This window comes from Takifugu flavidus, chromosome 21 (assembly GCF_003711565.1).
Source record: "Takifugu flavidus isolate HTHZ2018 chromosome 21, ASM371156v2, whole genome shotgun sequence".
NCBI classification, from domain to species: Eukaryota; Metazoa; Chordata; class Actinopteri; order Tetraodontiformes; family Tetraodontidae; genus Takifugu; species Takifugu flavidus.
Window position 1 is genome coordinate 7,162,807 of NC_079540.1, and position 12,629 is coordinate 7,175,435.

At 52.0% G+C, this 12,629-nt stretch overlaps 2 protein-coding genes across 2 annotated transcripts; one reads left to right on the forward strand and one right to left on the reverse strand.

Annotated features, from left to right (window-relative positions):
• Positions 1–1,147: 1,147 nt before the first annotated feature.
• Positions 1,148–7,510, reverse strand: LOC130518344 (transmembrane protein 268). Its single transcript, XM_057020862.1, is given in 10 exon segments — positions 1,148–1,398; positions 2,375–2,427; positions 2,430–2,568; positions 3,500–3,580; positions 3,682–3,834; positions 5,491–5,643; positions 5,751–5,858; positions 5,961–6,055; positions 6,378–6,504; positions 7,332–7,510. Coding segments are annotated over 9 exon segments (1,065 nt in total). The 5' UTR covers positions 6,493–6,504; positions 7,332–7,510; the 3' UTR covers positions 1,148–1,230.
• Positions 7,511–8,488: 978 nt separating this feature from the next.
• Positions 8,489–11,461, forward strand: neu1 (neuraminidase 1). The gene is made up of 6 exons (XM_057020101.1): positions 8,489–9,090; positions 9,168–9,357; positions 9,706–9,962; positions 10,033–10,215; positions 10,413–10,632; positions 10,705–11,461. Exons 1-6 carry the CDS (start codon positions 9,004–9,006, stop codon positions 10,932–10,934), a joined length of 1,167 nt encoding a protein of 388 aa, XP_056876081.1. The 5' UTR covers positions 8,489–9,003; the 3' UTR covers positions 10,935–11,461.
• The last annotated feature ends 1,168 nt before the right edge of the window (positions 11,462–12,629 follow it).

A 12,629-nucleotide genomic window follows, 5' to 3' on the forward strand; every position in this document is an offset into this window, starting at 1 on the left:
ATGAACTTTTGCTAGTTAATCCTGCATTTTGATGTCTTTTAATGTCTGATTCAATTCAATTCAATTCAATTCAATCTTTATTTATATGGCACTTTTCATACACTAGGTAGCACAAAGTGCCTCACAAAGGATAAAAACAACAAAGAGAAACAAGAGAATCAAGGAAAAGGACACACACACACAAACAAGCTGAGACAAGCTGAGACATGGCTGAGACATGGCTGGGCACCGAGACCTGAGGCGAAGGAGACGCCACCTTTGGAGGCCCACCAGGCCGAGGGAGGTCACGGTCCGTGACCACAGGTGGTACCTGTGGTACCTTTTCTTTGTAATCTTATATAAATATTGTTATAAATCCATGTGTTTAATCCCAGTGGGGGATTAAATGTCATAGGTAACTGGGCAGACTGACTATGGTGTAAAATAATCCCTGTAGACTAGATTCTTTAAGGTGTATAGTCAATATTGAAGGACAGAAAAGAGACATTTGACTTGGGGACGTGTGAATTAACAGTGCTTGTTCCTTGAGGACAAACTCTGCAGTTTTCAGCTTCTCTCACATTCTGCAGGTCAAGTAATCAACCAATCAGCTGCTTTGATTCCTGGTTATAACCTGCAGGTGTTCCAACCACAGAGGGCCGTAACGATTGCTGTGCTGTTGCTGTTATGGAGGTGAATTATTATCATTATAATACCATTATTACTGGTATTATTCTAATCAATAATAACGGGGGCTGGGGGGGTGGAGGAGCAGCAGGTCAGAGATAGAAGCTGCAGGACAGGAACAGAGCCAGCTGGTGTGTGAGGCTGACAGATGGTCATTTAGCCTCCTGAGGAGACTCAGCATCCCTCAGAGCGTTTAACGCGGCGCCCTCCTTCCACCGTGCCTGAGCGCAGCCTCGCCGCGTGTCCTGTGTGTCCTGCTGCTCGTGCGCTGGGTCCTGGCCTCTGTTGCAGGTTCTGCCTGCGTATGTGTGAGATAGATCTGACCTGCTGCCAGGAGGACAGACGCTCTGGCACAAATGCACCTGTAGCAAAGAGCTGATGTATCGACCTCTAAATTGAGCAGGAAAAAATAGTGCAAGTAGCACTTTTACTGCCTGCTGCCCTGGTCTAAGCAGCAACAGAGAGGCAGCAGCCGAAGCCGTCGGTGAACTCGAATTTTTAATTTGAATTTTTAAACAGGAGCTCAATCCCGCCTGTGTATCAAATCGCCGGCTTTACGGCCTTTTACTGAAGGATCTTCTTTTTGATATACTGGCACAGGCAGAAGGGGGCGGTGGTGCAGTGGTTCCTCACGGGACGCAGGCGGTGATGCGACGGTCCGGAGAGCCTCCGAGACACCAGCAGCTTCACATAAACGCTGCTGTAGGTCATCAAGAGCTGGCAGGCTTTAGTCTGCAGAGCACGGAAATCAGGCCTGAAGGAGACGTCAGGTGACACCCTGAGGTTAACCCTAACCCTGAGGTTAACCCTAACCCTGAGGTTAACCCTAACCCTGAGGTTAACCCTACCCTAACCCTGAGGTTAACCCTAACCCTGAGGTTAACCCTAACCCTGAGGTTAACCCTAACCCTAACCCTGAGGTTACCCTAACCCTTAGGTTAACCCTAACCCTAACCCTGAGGTTAACCCTAACCCTTAGGTTAACCCTAACCCTGAGGTTACCCTAACCCTTAGGTTAACCCTAACCCCAACCCTAACCCTAACCCTTAGGTTAACCCCAACCCTAACCCCAACCCTAACCCTAACCCTTAGGTTACCCCAACCCTAACCCCAACCCTAACCCTAACCCTTAGGTAACCCTAACCCTAACCCCAACCCTAACCCTAACCCTAACCCTAACCCTAACCCTAACCCTAACCCTTAGGTAACCCCAACCCTAACCCCAACCCTAACCCTAACCCTAACCCTTAGGTTAACCCCAACCCTAACCCCACCCTAACCCTAACCCTTAGGTTAACCCCAACCCTAACCCCAACCCTAACCCTAACCCCAACCCTAACCTTAGGTTAACCCCAACCCTAACCCCAACCCTAACCCTAACCCTAACCCTTAGGTTAACCCCAACCCTAACCCTAACCCCAACCCTAACCCCAGTGCCCCCCAGGTCAGGTCTTATGGTCACGCCACTGCTGATTCTATCGTTTTAACCCCGCCCACAGTGACTGCTTATTTCTGGGATGGTAAAACACAGAATTTCTCTGAACGTGACGTGAATGAACAATCCCAGCTATCTTCTAACGTTAATAATTCATTTTGCTCATATGGTGCAAGACATGAAATAAAAGCCCAAAAAAGAGGCAGTCGTATCCAAGATTTCCTCCGGCAGTGTTCCATGGTAAATAAAGGCTGCAGCAGAGGGCCTCCTCACCTGAGCAGGTAGCGATGCCTCGGGGAGGAGGCTGGTGTTGGTGGGGGTCTCCCCCGGCCTGTGGGCCTCCTGCAGCCGGCCTCACCCTCAGCCCTCAGCAGAGGCCTGTGCTCCTCCCATCCCGGCTCCACGTGGGCATCAGCGTTTCCTTCACTCACCAGCATGAGATGAGCCATTTTCCTCTTCAGTTTGTTCTGCACAAACGAGGCACTTGGAACTTAACGCAACTTAACGGGACTTAACGGAACTTAACGGAGCTTAACGGGACTTAACGGAGCTTAACGGAGCTTAACGCAACTTAACGCAACTTAACAGAACTTAACAGAACTTAACGGAGCTTAACGGAGCTTAACGGAGCTTAACGCAACTTAACGCAACTTAACAGAACTTAACAGAACTTAACGGAGCTTACGGAACTTAACGGACTTAACGGAATTTAACGGAACTTAACGGACTTAACCGGAACTTAACGGGACTTAACGGAACTTAGCGGAACTTAACGGAACTTAACGGAACTTAACGCAACTTAAACGAATTAACGCAACTTAACGCATTTAACACAACTTAACAGAACTTAACAGAACTTAACGGAACTTAACGGAACTTAACGGGACTTAACGGAACTTAACGGAACTTAACGGAACTTAACGCAACTTAACGCATTTAACGCAACTTAACAGAACTTAACAGAACTTAACGGAACTTAACGGAACTTAACGGGACTTAACGAACTTAACGGAACTTAACGGAATTTAACGGAACTTAACGGGACTTAACGGAACTTAACGGGACTTAACGAACTTAGCGGAACTTAGCGGAACTTAACGGGACTTAACGCAACTTAACGGAACTTAACGCAACTTAACGCATTTAACACAACTTAACAGAACTTACAGAACTTAACAGAACTTAACGGAACTTAACGGAACTTAACGGGACTTAACGGAACTTAAACGAACTTTAACGGAACTTAACGGAACTTAACGGGACTTAACAGAACTTAACGGAACTTAACGGCCACTATCGGCCTCTCGCCAGCGGTGCTGCTGATTTGGAGAGAGCACTTGTGTGGACGTGAGAACGATCCGTAAATGGGAGACGCAGGAGCAATGGTGGAATCCTCACCTGGACATCAGAGCTGTGCTCCTCTATGGCGTCGGTCAGTGACCTCAGACAGCGAGACATGTCCCAATACACGAAACACAACTGTGGGGAGATGAGACATCAACCAGGCAGGAACAAGCAAACACGCACGAGCCAGAGTTTGGCTTCTTCATCGTGGATCCGCCGACCTCATGCTCAACGACCTACATGTGGGACGTGGTGCAGATGTGATGAATAGAAAATGACCTGCGTGTTTCCGGTGCGGTCTCCAAAGCGTCGGCCACGCCCACCAGCAGCTTGTGTTTCACCAGCCTCTCGTTCACCTGGATTAGCCGAACATCTAAATTCATGTTGATCTGACACAAAGACAAAGGGGCCGTTGTTGAATCCGTAGGAAAAGGGGAAAATGTTTCAGACAAATCTGGAATTAGTGATCGTTAAGGCACTAATTAGCCCCGTTTGAATGGACTTTTCAGTCTCTTTATCTGCACAATCGGCAACATTAGTAACGGACACATTCATCATTTCACACAATTCAGACGCTGACAATTCCAGATAAAAGGAATTGTGGCTTTAAAAAGCATTTTCAGTCATTTTCTATCGATTTCCGGGGGTTCACTCATCCGTCTGGGTTTGTTTTTCTGTCATTGTCCCCCCCCTCCCTTCCTCTCCTCTCCCCTCCTCTCCCCTCCCCCCCTCCCTTCCTCTCCTCTCCCCTCCCCTCCTCTCCTGTCTTCTCCCCTCCCTCCCCTCCTCCCCCTCCCCTCCCCTCCTCTCCCCTCCTCTCCTCCCCTCCTCTCCCCTCCTCTCCTCTCCTCTCCTCTCCCCTCCTCTCCTCTCCTCCCCTCCCCCCCTCCTCTCCTCTCCTCCCCTCTCCTCTCCCCTCCTCTCCTCTCCCCTCCCCTCCCTCTCCCCTCCCCTCCCCTCCCCTCCTCTCTCTTTCTTCTCTCCCCTCCCCTCCCCTCCCCTCCCCTTCCCTCCTCCTCCTCTCCTCTCCTCCCCTCTCCCCTCCTCTCCTCTCCTGTCTTCTCCCCTCCCCTCCCTCCTCCTCACTCTCTCCCCTCTCCTCTCCTCTCCTCTCCCCTCCCCTCCCTCTCCCCCCTCCCCTCCTCTCCTCTCCTCCTCCCCTCCCTCTCCATCCCCTCCCCTCCTCTCCTCTCCCCTCCCCTCCCCTCCCCTCCTCTCCTTTCTTCTCCCCTTCCCCCTCCCCTCCCCTCCTCTCCTCCTCCTCGGTCCCTCCCCTCTCCCCTCCTCTCCTCTCCTCTCCTTTCTTCTCCCCTCCCCTCCCCTCCTCTCCTCTCCTCCCCTCTCCTCCCCTCTCCTCTCCTCTCTCCCTCCTCTCCTCTCTCTCCTCTCCACCTCCTCATGTCGCTCCCACTCTCCTCTCCCCTCGCCCTCCCCTCCCCTCAGCCTCTCCTCGTCCCCTCCCCTCCTCGTCGCTCTCCTCCCCTCTCCTCCGTCTCCCCTTCCCCTCCCCTCTCTCTCCCCTGCCTCTCCTTCCTCTCATCTCCTCTTCTCCTCCCCTCCTCTCCCCTCCCCTCCTCTCCTCTCCATCCCCTCGCCCTCCCCTCCTCCTCCCCTCTCCTCTCCTCTCCTCTTCCTCTCCTCCCTCCGTCCTCTCCTCTCCTCTCTCCTCTCCTCTCCTCTCTCTCCCCCCGACCTCTCCTCTCCTCCCCTCTCCTCTCCTCCCCTCCCCTCCCCTCCCCGCGCTCCTCTCCCCTCCTCTCTTCCCCTCGTTGTCCTCTCCCCTCCTCTCCTCTCCTCTTTCTCCTCTCCTCTCGCTCGTCCTCTCCTCTCCCTCTCCCTCCCCTCCTCTCCTCTCCTCTCCTCTCCTCTCCTCTCTCGTTCCTCTCCTCTCCTCTCCTCTCCTCTCTCCTCTCTCCCCCCTCCTCCTCCCCTCCCCTCCCCTCCCCTCCCCTCCCCTCCTCTCCTCTCCTGTCTTCTCCCCTCTCCTTCTCCAGGACTGAAGTAAAAGCTCAAAAACAAGTAGAATATATTCTATAAGTCTTTACATCATTGTTACTGTGGTGGAGGATGAAGATGATGGCGGTGGTGATGAAGATGGAGACCAGGCTGACACACAGACACAGAACCCAGTAATCGGTGGCACCCATGTAGAGGTGGAGGGTGGAGAACAGGGCGCACCACAGCACTACGTACAGCACCTGGGGCGTTCGACACAAACCAACGACCAGAACCAACCAGCAATTATGAGAAATTAGCTGAACTCTCGGAGGGTAAATACGCAAAAGAGGAAGACGCTCGAACATACGGGCGCCAAAATGAAGTGGAAGACAGACGAGTTAAAGACCATGTATCTCCTGACGGCAGGAGCGTCCAGAGCGGCCGTCAGTGGCTCCTCCATGTCTGTGGCGGGGATCTACAGGAGTAAATTAGAATGGGGTTTCAGTGTGTGTGTGTGTGTGTGTGTGTGTGTGTGTGTGTGTTGTGTGTGTGTGTGCGCGCGGCGCTCATGACTGACCTGGAAACCATCATTCTCCAGCCTCTCTCGGCACAACGTCAGATCAAACCTGGGATTTAGAGCAGAAAGGCTCGGCAGGGCCAAAACGCACTGACCTGAGGTCAGAGGGTCGTTTATTACATTGATACAACAGAGGAGGCAATAATGTTTCCCAGAAATAGTATAGAAATAGTCAACTATGAGCAAAGTAAGACAAACACACACACACACACACACACCACACACACACACACACACACTCAGATGATGCTAAACAGGTTCTGTGTGTATGTGGAAATATTTTCTTTCTTCTGATTTTGGTTGTTTCATAAATGTATTTTATATCAGAAAGGTAAAAAACGTGTAATGTTAGAACAAGAATCCCGACGAGAACGTGAATCATGCAAAATCAAGAGGAGGAGCAGAACTTTCTGATACCATTTGCCCAGTCGTGTGTGTTGCTGCTGCTCCGAGGCTGAAGTGTGGAGGACCTGAAGGTCCGAACATCCACCGGACTCTCCTCCACCTGCGTAGCTGCTCCCTTCTCCACCATCACCAGCTCGTCCTGCAGAGGAGACATTTCAGTTCAGACGAGGGGTCACGTGACAGTGAGCCTGAAACGCTGTTTCACAGGCGTGAAGAAAAGGCTGAATAAGCGAGAGGATTCATGTGACCCATGAAGGAACCGAGACAGAAGAGGGACCAATCACCCCCCCCCCCCCCCCCCCCCCCCCCACGCTACAGCTGGCCAACACAAGCTTCACACAACATCTCAGGGGGGTTCAAAGGTTATTGAGACCTCCAGTGCTGAGCTGTGTCCCTAGGGTGGGATCCCAATATCCCGGAGCTCAGTGTCGGAATTCAGGGACATTCCAGCTCTGCTCGAACTGCCCTGATATGATTCCTGCTCTGTTTGCGGTTCACTGACTTGGTGTTTCTGTGGGCTCCTTCTGACTGGGGAAGGTTCCAGGACCGAGGTTTCACCAGAGCCCGCGACACATTTAGCCGAGCTAAAGACGCCGAACACGGGGACGAGCCGGAGGTGTCGTGGCCGCGCAGCGTCGGAGCCACATTTCATCACGCAAGTGTGAAAACAGTCGGTTGTGCTGGCAGTCGGACCCGTCTGTTGCTCACCCGCAGACCTTCCCTCCACTTTACTCACATTTTCACTTCCTGACATCTGACATATTTCTTTCTCTTGCTTCATTTTGTGACCTGCTCTACATTCGTTTCAGCTTAAATGTGAGAAGAATGTTGCGCTCAGACTGGGGCAGCTCAGACTTTGCTGCTTTCCTTTAGAACCGAAAGCTGCACCACAGAATTTCAGCCCTTTTGACAACAACAAACGATGACAGCGGCCCAGATTTCAAACCAAATGTAACATTTCCTCACCTGTGTTTCGCATCAAGGTCCATCGTGCTGAGAAATGAGACAAAACCTTCACAGGCAGCACGATCTGCCTCAATGCCCACACGGCCGAGAGGGAGGGAGGGGGGGTAGGTTTCACACCCACGAGAAGTTCCGCAGTTTCTCTCTCTCTCTCTCTTTCTCTCTCTCTCTCACTCTTTCTCTCTCTCTCTCCCTCCCTCTCTCTCTCTCTCCCTCTCTCTCTCTCTCTTTCTCTCTCTCCCTCCCTCTCACTCTCTCTCTCTCTCTCCCTGTCTCTCTCACCCCCCCTGTCTCTCCCTCACCCCCCTCTGTGTCTCTCCCTCTCTCTCTCTCTCTCTCTCCCTCACCCCCTGTCCCCCCCTGTCTCTCTCACCCCCTCTCCCTGTCTCTCTCTCACCCCCTGTCTCTCCCTCACCCCCCTCTGTGTCTCTCCCTCTCTCTATAGCTCTCCCTCACCCCCTGTCCCCCCCTGTCTCTCTCACCCCCCCTGTCCCCCCTGTCTCTCTCCCTCTCTCTCTCTCTCTCTCCTCCCTCTCTCTCTCTCCCTCACCCCCCTCTGTGTCTCTCCCTCTCTCTCTCTCTCCCTCACCCCCCTCTGTGTCTCTCCCTCTCTCTCTCTCCCTCCCTCTCTCTCTCTCTCTCCCTCACCCCCCTCTGTGTCTCTCCCTCTCTCTCTCTCTCTCTCTCTCTCTCTCCCTCACCCCCTGTCCCCCCCTGTCTCTCTCTCCCTCACCCCCCTCTGTGTCTCTCCTCTCTCTCTCTCCCTGTCTCTCTCTCACCCCCCCTGTCCCCCCCTGTCTCCCTCACCCCCTTCCCTGTCTCCCGCCCTCTCAGTGTGTGACTTAGCTCAGCCAGGCCTCATGACTACAGGAATGTGGTTTGTGGTTGTCCGTGCAGACATTATGAAAGAGTGAAAGAGTGAATAATGTCGTGCATCACTTCATTTTTCCACATCGCCACCAGCTGACGTCTTGCGTCAGAGGTCAAAGTCTGTTTTTCTCCTGCAGCCTCAAATGTGGGCGATAAAGGATGAAGTCCACAGGCTGCTAAAACACTAACGAGGCAACAAGACCAGAGCCTCCTTCCACAGGAGATTCTCCTGTTATTCTGAGCTTTTGTAAAATGAATTCACATTCGAAAGTCAATGTTTGTGTAACTGTTTTACTAAAATCACTCATTAAAATGGCCACACTAAAGAAATGAAAGCTACACAACCTTAAAAGTGTAGTAATATCAAATATACAACAGAACATGTTGGGTTTTAGAACGATGTTGCCAGCAAAGGCGTATTAATGACATGTTGCTATTCACATTTATTGATTATTTTCCAATCGAAGTGACTTTGTAACAACAACAACACAAGGAAAGTAAGACTCCTGTATAAAACAGGCTGAAATCAAAGGACCTGGAACGCGACAAAAATCCCATAATTACGAAATCAGACGAAATCAAACAGGAAAAACTTGCGCTGCTTTTGTACTTCGGTTTAAAGTAAACTACGGAAATTGAGGCTTTTATTTTGGCGCTGTCAGCGCTCACGTGACATCCGTCCAAGTCATATGACCCTGAGAGTCTCCACAGCTGTTGACGGTGGTGTAGAGCAGAATTCCGCCTGTTTGTGTCCTTCTGTTGCTCGTTTGCTTCTCAAGCTTCTCCCCGGCCGGAGGCACCGATCATGGGGGCCGAGAGGCGGCGGGTCCCCGCTGCTCTGTGGCTGCTGCTCTGCGCTTTGGTCCCTGCGCGAGGCATCAGACCGGAACAGGTACCGGACTGGACTATTCGCAGGAGTTCGCCTCAAAAGTGTGTTCTAGCCTCCTTAAGTTGTCTTCCTCCGTCCAGATCGATCCGCTGGTGTACGAGGAGCAGCTGCTGTGGGTGAGCGGGATCGACGGGGAGGTGAACACTTACAGGATCCCGCTGATCACCTTCACCCCCCAAGGAAGCCTGCTGGCCTTCGCCGAGGCGAGGAAGGCGTCGCAGGGGGACATGGGGCAGAAGTTCATAGCGATGCGGCGGTCGACAGATAAAGGCAGGCAGAGAATGTGCAAATGAGCCGCAAACGAGCCGCAAATGAGTCGCAAATGAGTCGCAAATGAGTCGCAAATGAGTCGCAAACGAGCCGCACGGAGATCAGCGATCATGCGTTTTGCGACAGTAGTCTCGCGCCATCACTGTTTATTTGCGTTTCCGGTATTTGGAAGTTTAAATCTGTTTTAGATGAACTAATACTGGTTTAGGAAAATGTTCAGTTTAATGCAGATTCCTTTCAAATCTGTCTAAATTCTGCTGCCTTTACGGATGAAGCAACAAACGTCTTGGAAGCGCTGAGTTATTCCGACTGTCTGCAGATCCTCACCTTCCTCTTCTGGCCCTGCAGGACTCACCTGGTCCCCAACCAGCTTCATCGTGGATGACGGACTGGCTCCGGATGGCGTGAACTTGGGCTCGGTGGTGGTGGATGAGGAGAAGGCTTTGATCATCCTGATCTATAGCTTGTATTTCCACATTTCCACGTCTGCCAGCACCATGATGATTGAGAGTAAAACTGACGGACTCAGCTGGAGCGTACCCAGAAACATCTCGGGCCAGATCGGGGTCCAACCCTTCGCCCCTGGGCCTGGTTTCGGCATCCAGGTGAGCCGAGATTCGCACAACGTGTGCGTGTGACGCCATGTTGCTGCATGTTTGTGTGTGTGCACGGCAGAAACGTTACGACCCAGCTAAAGGGCGGTTGGTGGTGTGTGGCCACGGCACCTTGGAGGGAGATGGAGTCTTCTGCATCCTGAGCGACGATCACGGGCAGAGCTGGCGCGACGGCGCCGTGGTGAAGAGCATCCCCTTCAACAGGCCGAAGAGAGCACAGGACTTCAACCCCGATGAATCTCAGGTGCGATTGCTGCCACCTCTCAAAGCTTGAAGGGAGTGAGGATGAAATTTTCCTCTTAAGAATGTGGAACCAATGTTATGTGGACTCAGAACCTGGTGCTGGTCTGTGGCCCGAGGCGCCGGGGCGGTACCATCTCCTAATGAGGTCAACATGAGAGGTTTCTAACGCTTCTTTCCTCCCTCTGTGTGTCTTTGAAGCCCGTGGAGATGACAGACGGTAGCATCATAATCAATGTCCGGAACCAGAACAACTACCACTGCCGGTGTCGCATCGTGGCGCGCAGCTTCGACGGGGGGGAGACGCTCCCCGTGGAACATCTGGACTTCGACTACACGCTGGTGGATCCCGCAGTAGCAGCAGGGGCTCTGCAGAAGGACGGCGTGCTGTACTTCACGAACCCTGCGCACGAGTTCAACAGTACGTGCACGTCACTCTCTGGGGGGGGGGCAGGGCAGGCAAACGTTGAACGAATCCCGTCTCTCTCGGCAGGGGTTAACCTCACCTTACGATGGTCAACAACACACGGACGGTCCTGGGAGGACAAAACGGTCCACATATGGGCGGGGCCCAGCGGCTACTCCTCCATGACGTCGCTGGAGAGCAGCTCCATCGAGGATCAGAAGTTCATCTACATCGTCTACGAGAAGGGACACAAAGACTACGATGAGACCATCTCGTTTGTCAAGGTTCACCTGTTTGGTGGGCGGGACAGGATGTGAGAGAGGTGAGTGGGGCGTTTTAGGTGAGATTTAAAGGGAAAGCAAACCCACCAAGCGTCCCTGTAGCACCAGGATGTTCTCAGGATCACCATGAAGCTGCACATCTGCTAACATCTGCAAGCACTTAGGCTTGTCCTTGCTGAGCTGAAGCCTGCAGTGAACATTCAGCTAAACGCACTTGATTTTGACCCAAGAGGAACCATGTCTGAGCCACAGTCTGCGACCCGTTTGTGCCGAGGTCCTAGTTTAAAGGACATTCCACTCACCTCCACACAGCACTCCTCTGAGGTTTCAGTCATATTGAAATGAGCTGTTGATCTTTGTGTCGGTTCTCAATTATCCAGTTGGAAGATGTTTATTGCTTGATTCCAGAACTACTGGGCTTCTCTTGTCCAAAGGTATCCACACGTCTCCAATGAAGGAAGCCCGTTTGCTCCATTGTAGCGATCAGCTGCAGAAGCTGAGGGAACATGTGGATTTTAAAATGATCTGATCTGTAATATGTGTAATAAATGATTCCTAATGAATGTGTTCCCATTTAATCACCTGCACCAAGGTTCCTTTGATTGTTTCTGTTGGCACAAAAGCAGATTTTAATGACATTCTTAAGGAAATGTTGCTAATGGGCCAAGAAAGATCCAGTTACATTTAGGTGATGTTCCAGGTTCCAGAGGGATTCTGGCCTCATAAACAACCCACCATCTTCTGGAACCTTGTTTTTCCTCCCACGGGCCCCCACAAGAGCCTTGATTCCCATCGGAATCACAGTTTAGAAGGTGCATCCCTCAAATGCAAAGGGAGGAGACAACAGGCTGGAAGGGCTTCCTGTTACTGGTCGCTGTAGTTTGGCTGGTGTGTGGAGATTGTAGCTGTAGTTTGGCTAATGTGTGGAGATTGTAGCTGTAGTTTGGGGTGTCTGATGTGGGGGTTGTAGCTGTAGTTTGGGGTGTCTGATGTGGGGGTTGTAGCTTTAGTTTGGGGTGTCAGATGTGGGGGTTGTATCTGTAGTTTGGGGTGTCTGATGTGGGGGTTGTCGCTGTAGTTTGGGGTGTCTGATGTGGGGGTTGTCGCTGTAGTTTGGGGGTCAGATGTGGGGGTGTAGCTGTAGTTTGGGGTGTCTGATGTGGGGGGTTTAGCTGTAGTTTGGGGTGTCTGATGTGGGGGGTTTAGCTGTAGTTTGGGGTGTCTGATGTGGGGGGTTTAGCTGTAGTTTGGGGTGTCTGATGTGGGGGTGTAGCTGTAGTTTGGGGTGTCTGATGTGGGGGGTTTAGCTGTAGTTTGGGATGTCTGATGTGGGGGGTTTAGCTGTAGTTGGGGTGTCAGATGTGGGGGTGTAGCTGTAGTTTGGGGTGTCTGATGTGGGGGGTTTAGCTGTAGTTGGGATGTCTGATGTGGGGGGTTTAGCTGTAGTTTGGGGTGTCTGATGTGGGGGTTGTAGCTGTAGTTTGGGATGTCTGATGTGGGGGTTGTAGCTTTAGTTTGGGGTGTCAGATGTGGGGGTTGTAGCTGTAGTTTGGGGTGTCTGATGTGGGGGTTGTAGCTTTAGTTTGGGGTGTCAGATGTGGGGGTTGTAGCTGTAGTTTGGGGTGTCTGATGTGGGGGTTGTAGCTTTAGTTTGGGGTGTCAGATGTGGGGGTTGTAGCTGTAGTTTGGGGTGTCTGATGTGGGGGTTGTAGCTTTAGTTTGGGGTGTCAG

Coding starts and splice junctions, on each gene's coding strand:
- neu1 (XM_057020101.1), top strand. CDS start 9,004: ATGGGGGCCGAGAGGCGGCGGGTCCCCGCTGCTCTGTGGCTGCTGCTC. Junction 9,358..9,705: donor GCGGCGGTCGACAGATAAAG/GCAGGCAGAGAA, acceptor CTGGCCCTGCAG/GACTCACCTGGTCCCCAACC. Junction 9,963..10,032: donor GGCCTGGTTTCGGCATCCAG/GTGAGCCGAGAT, acceptor TGTGCACGGCAG/AAACGTTACGACCCAGCTAA.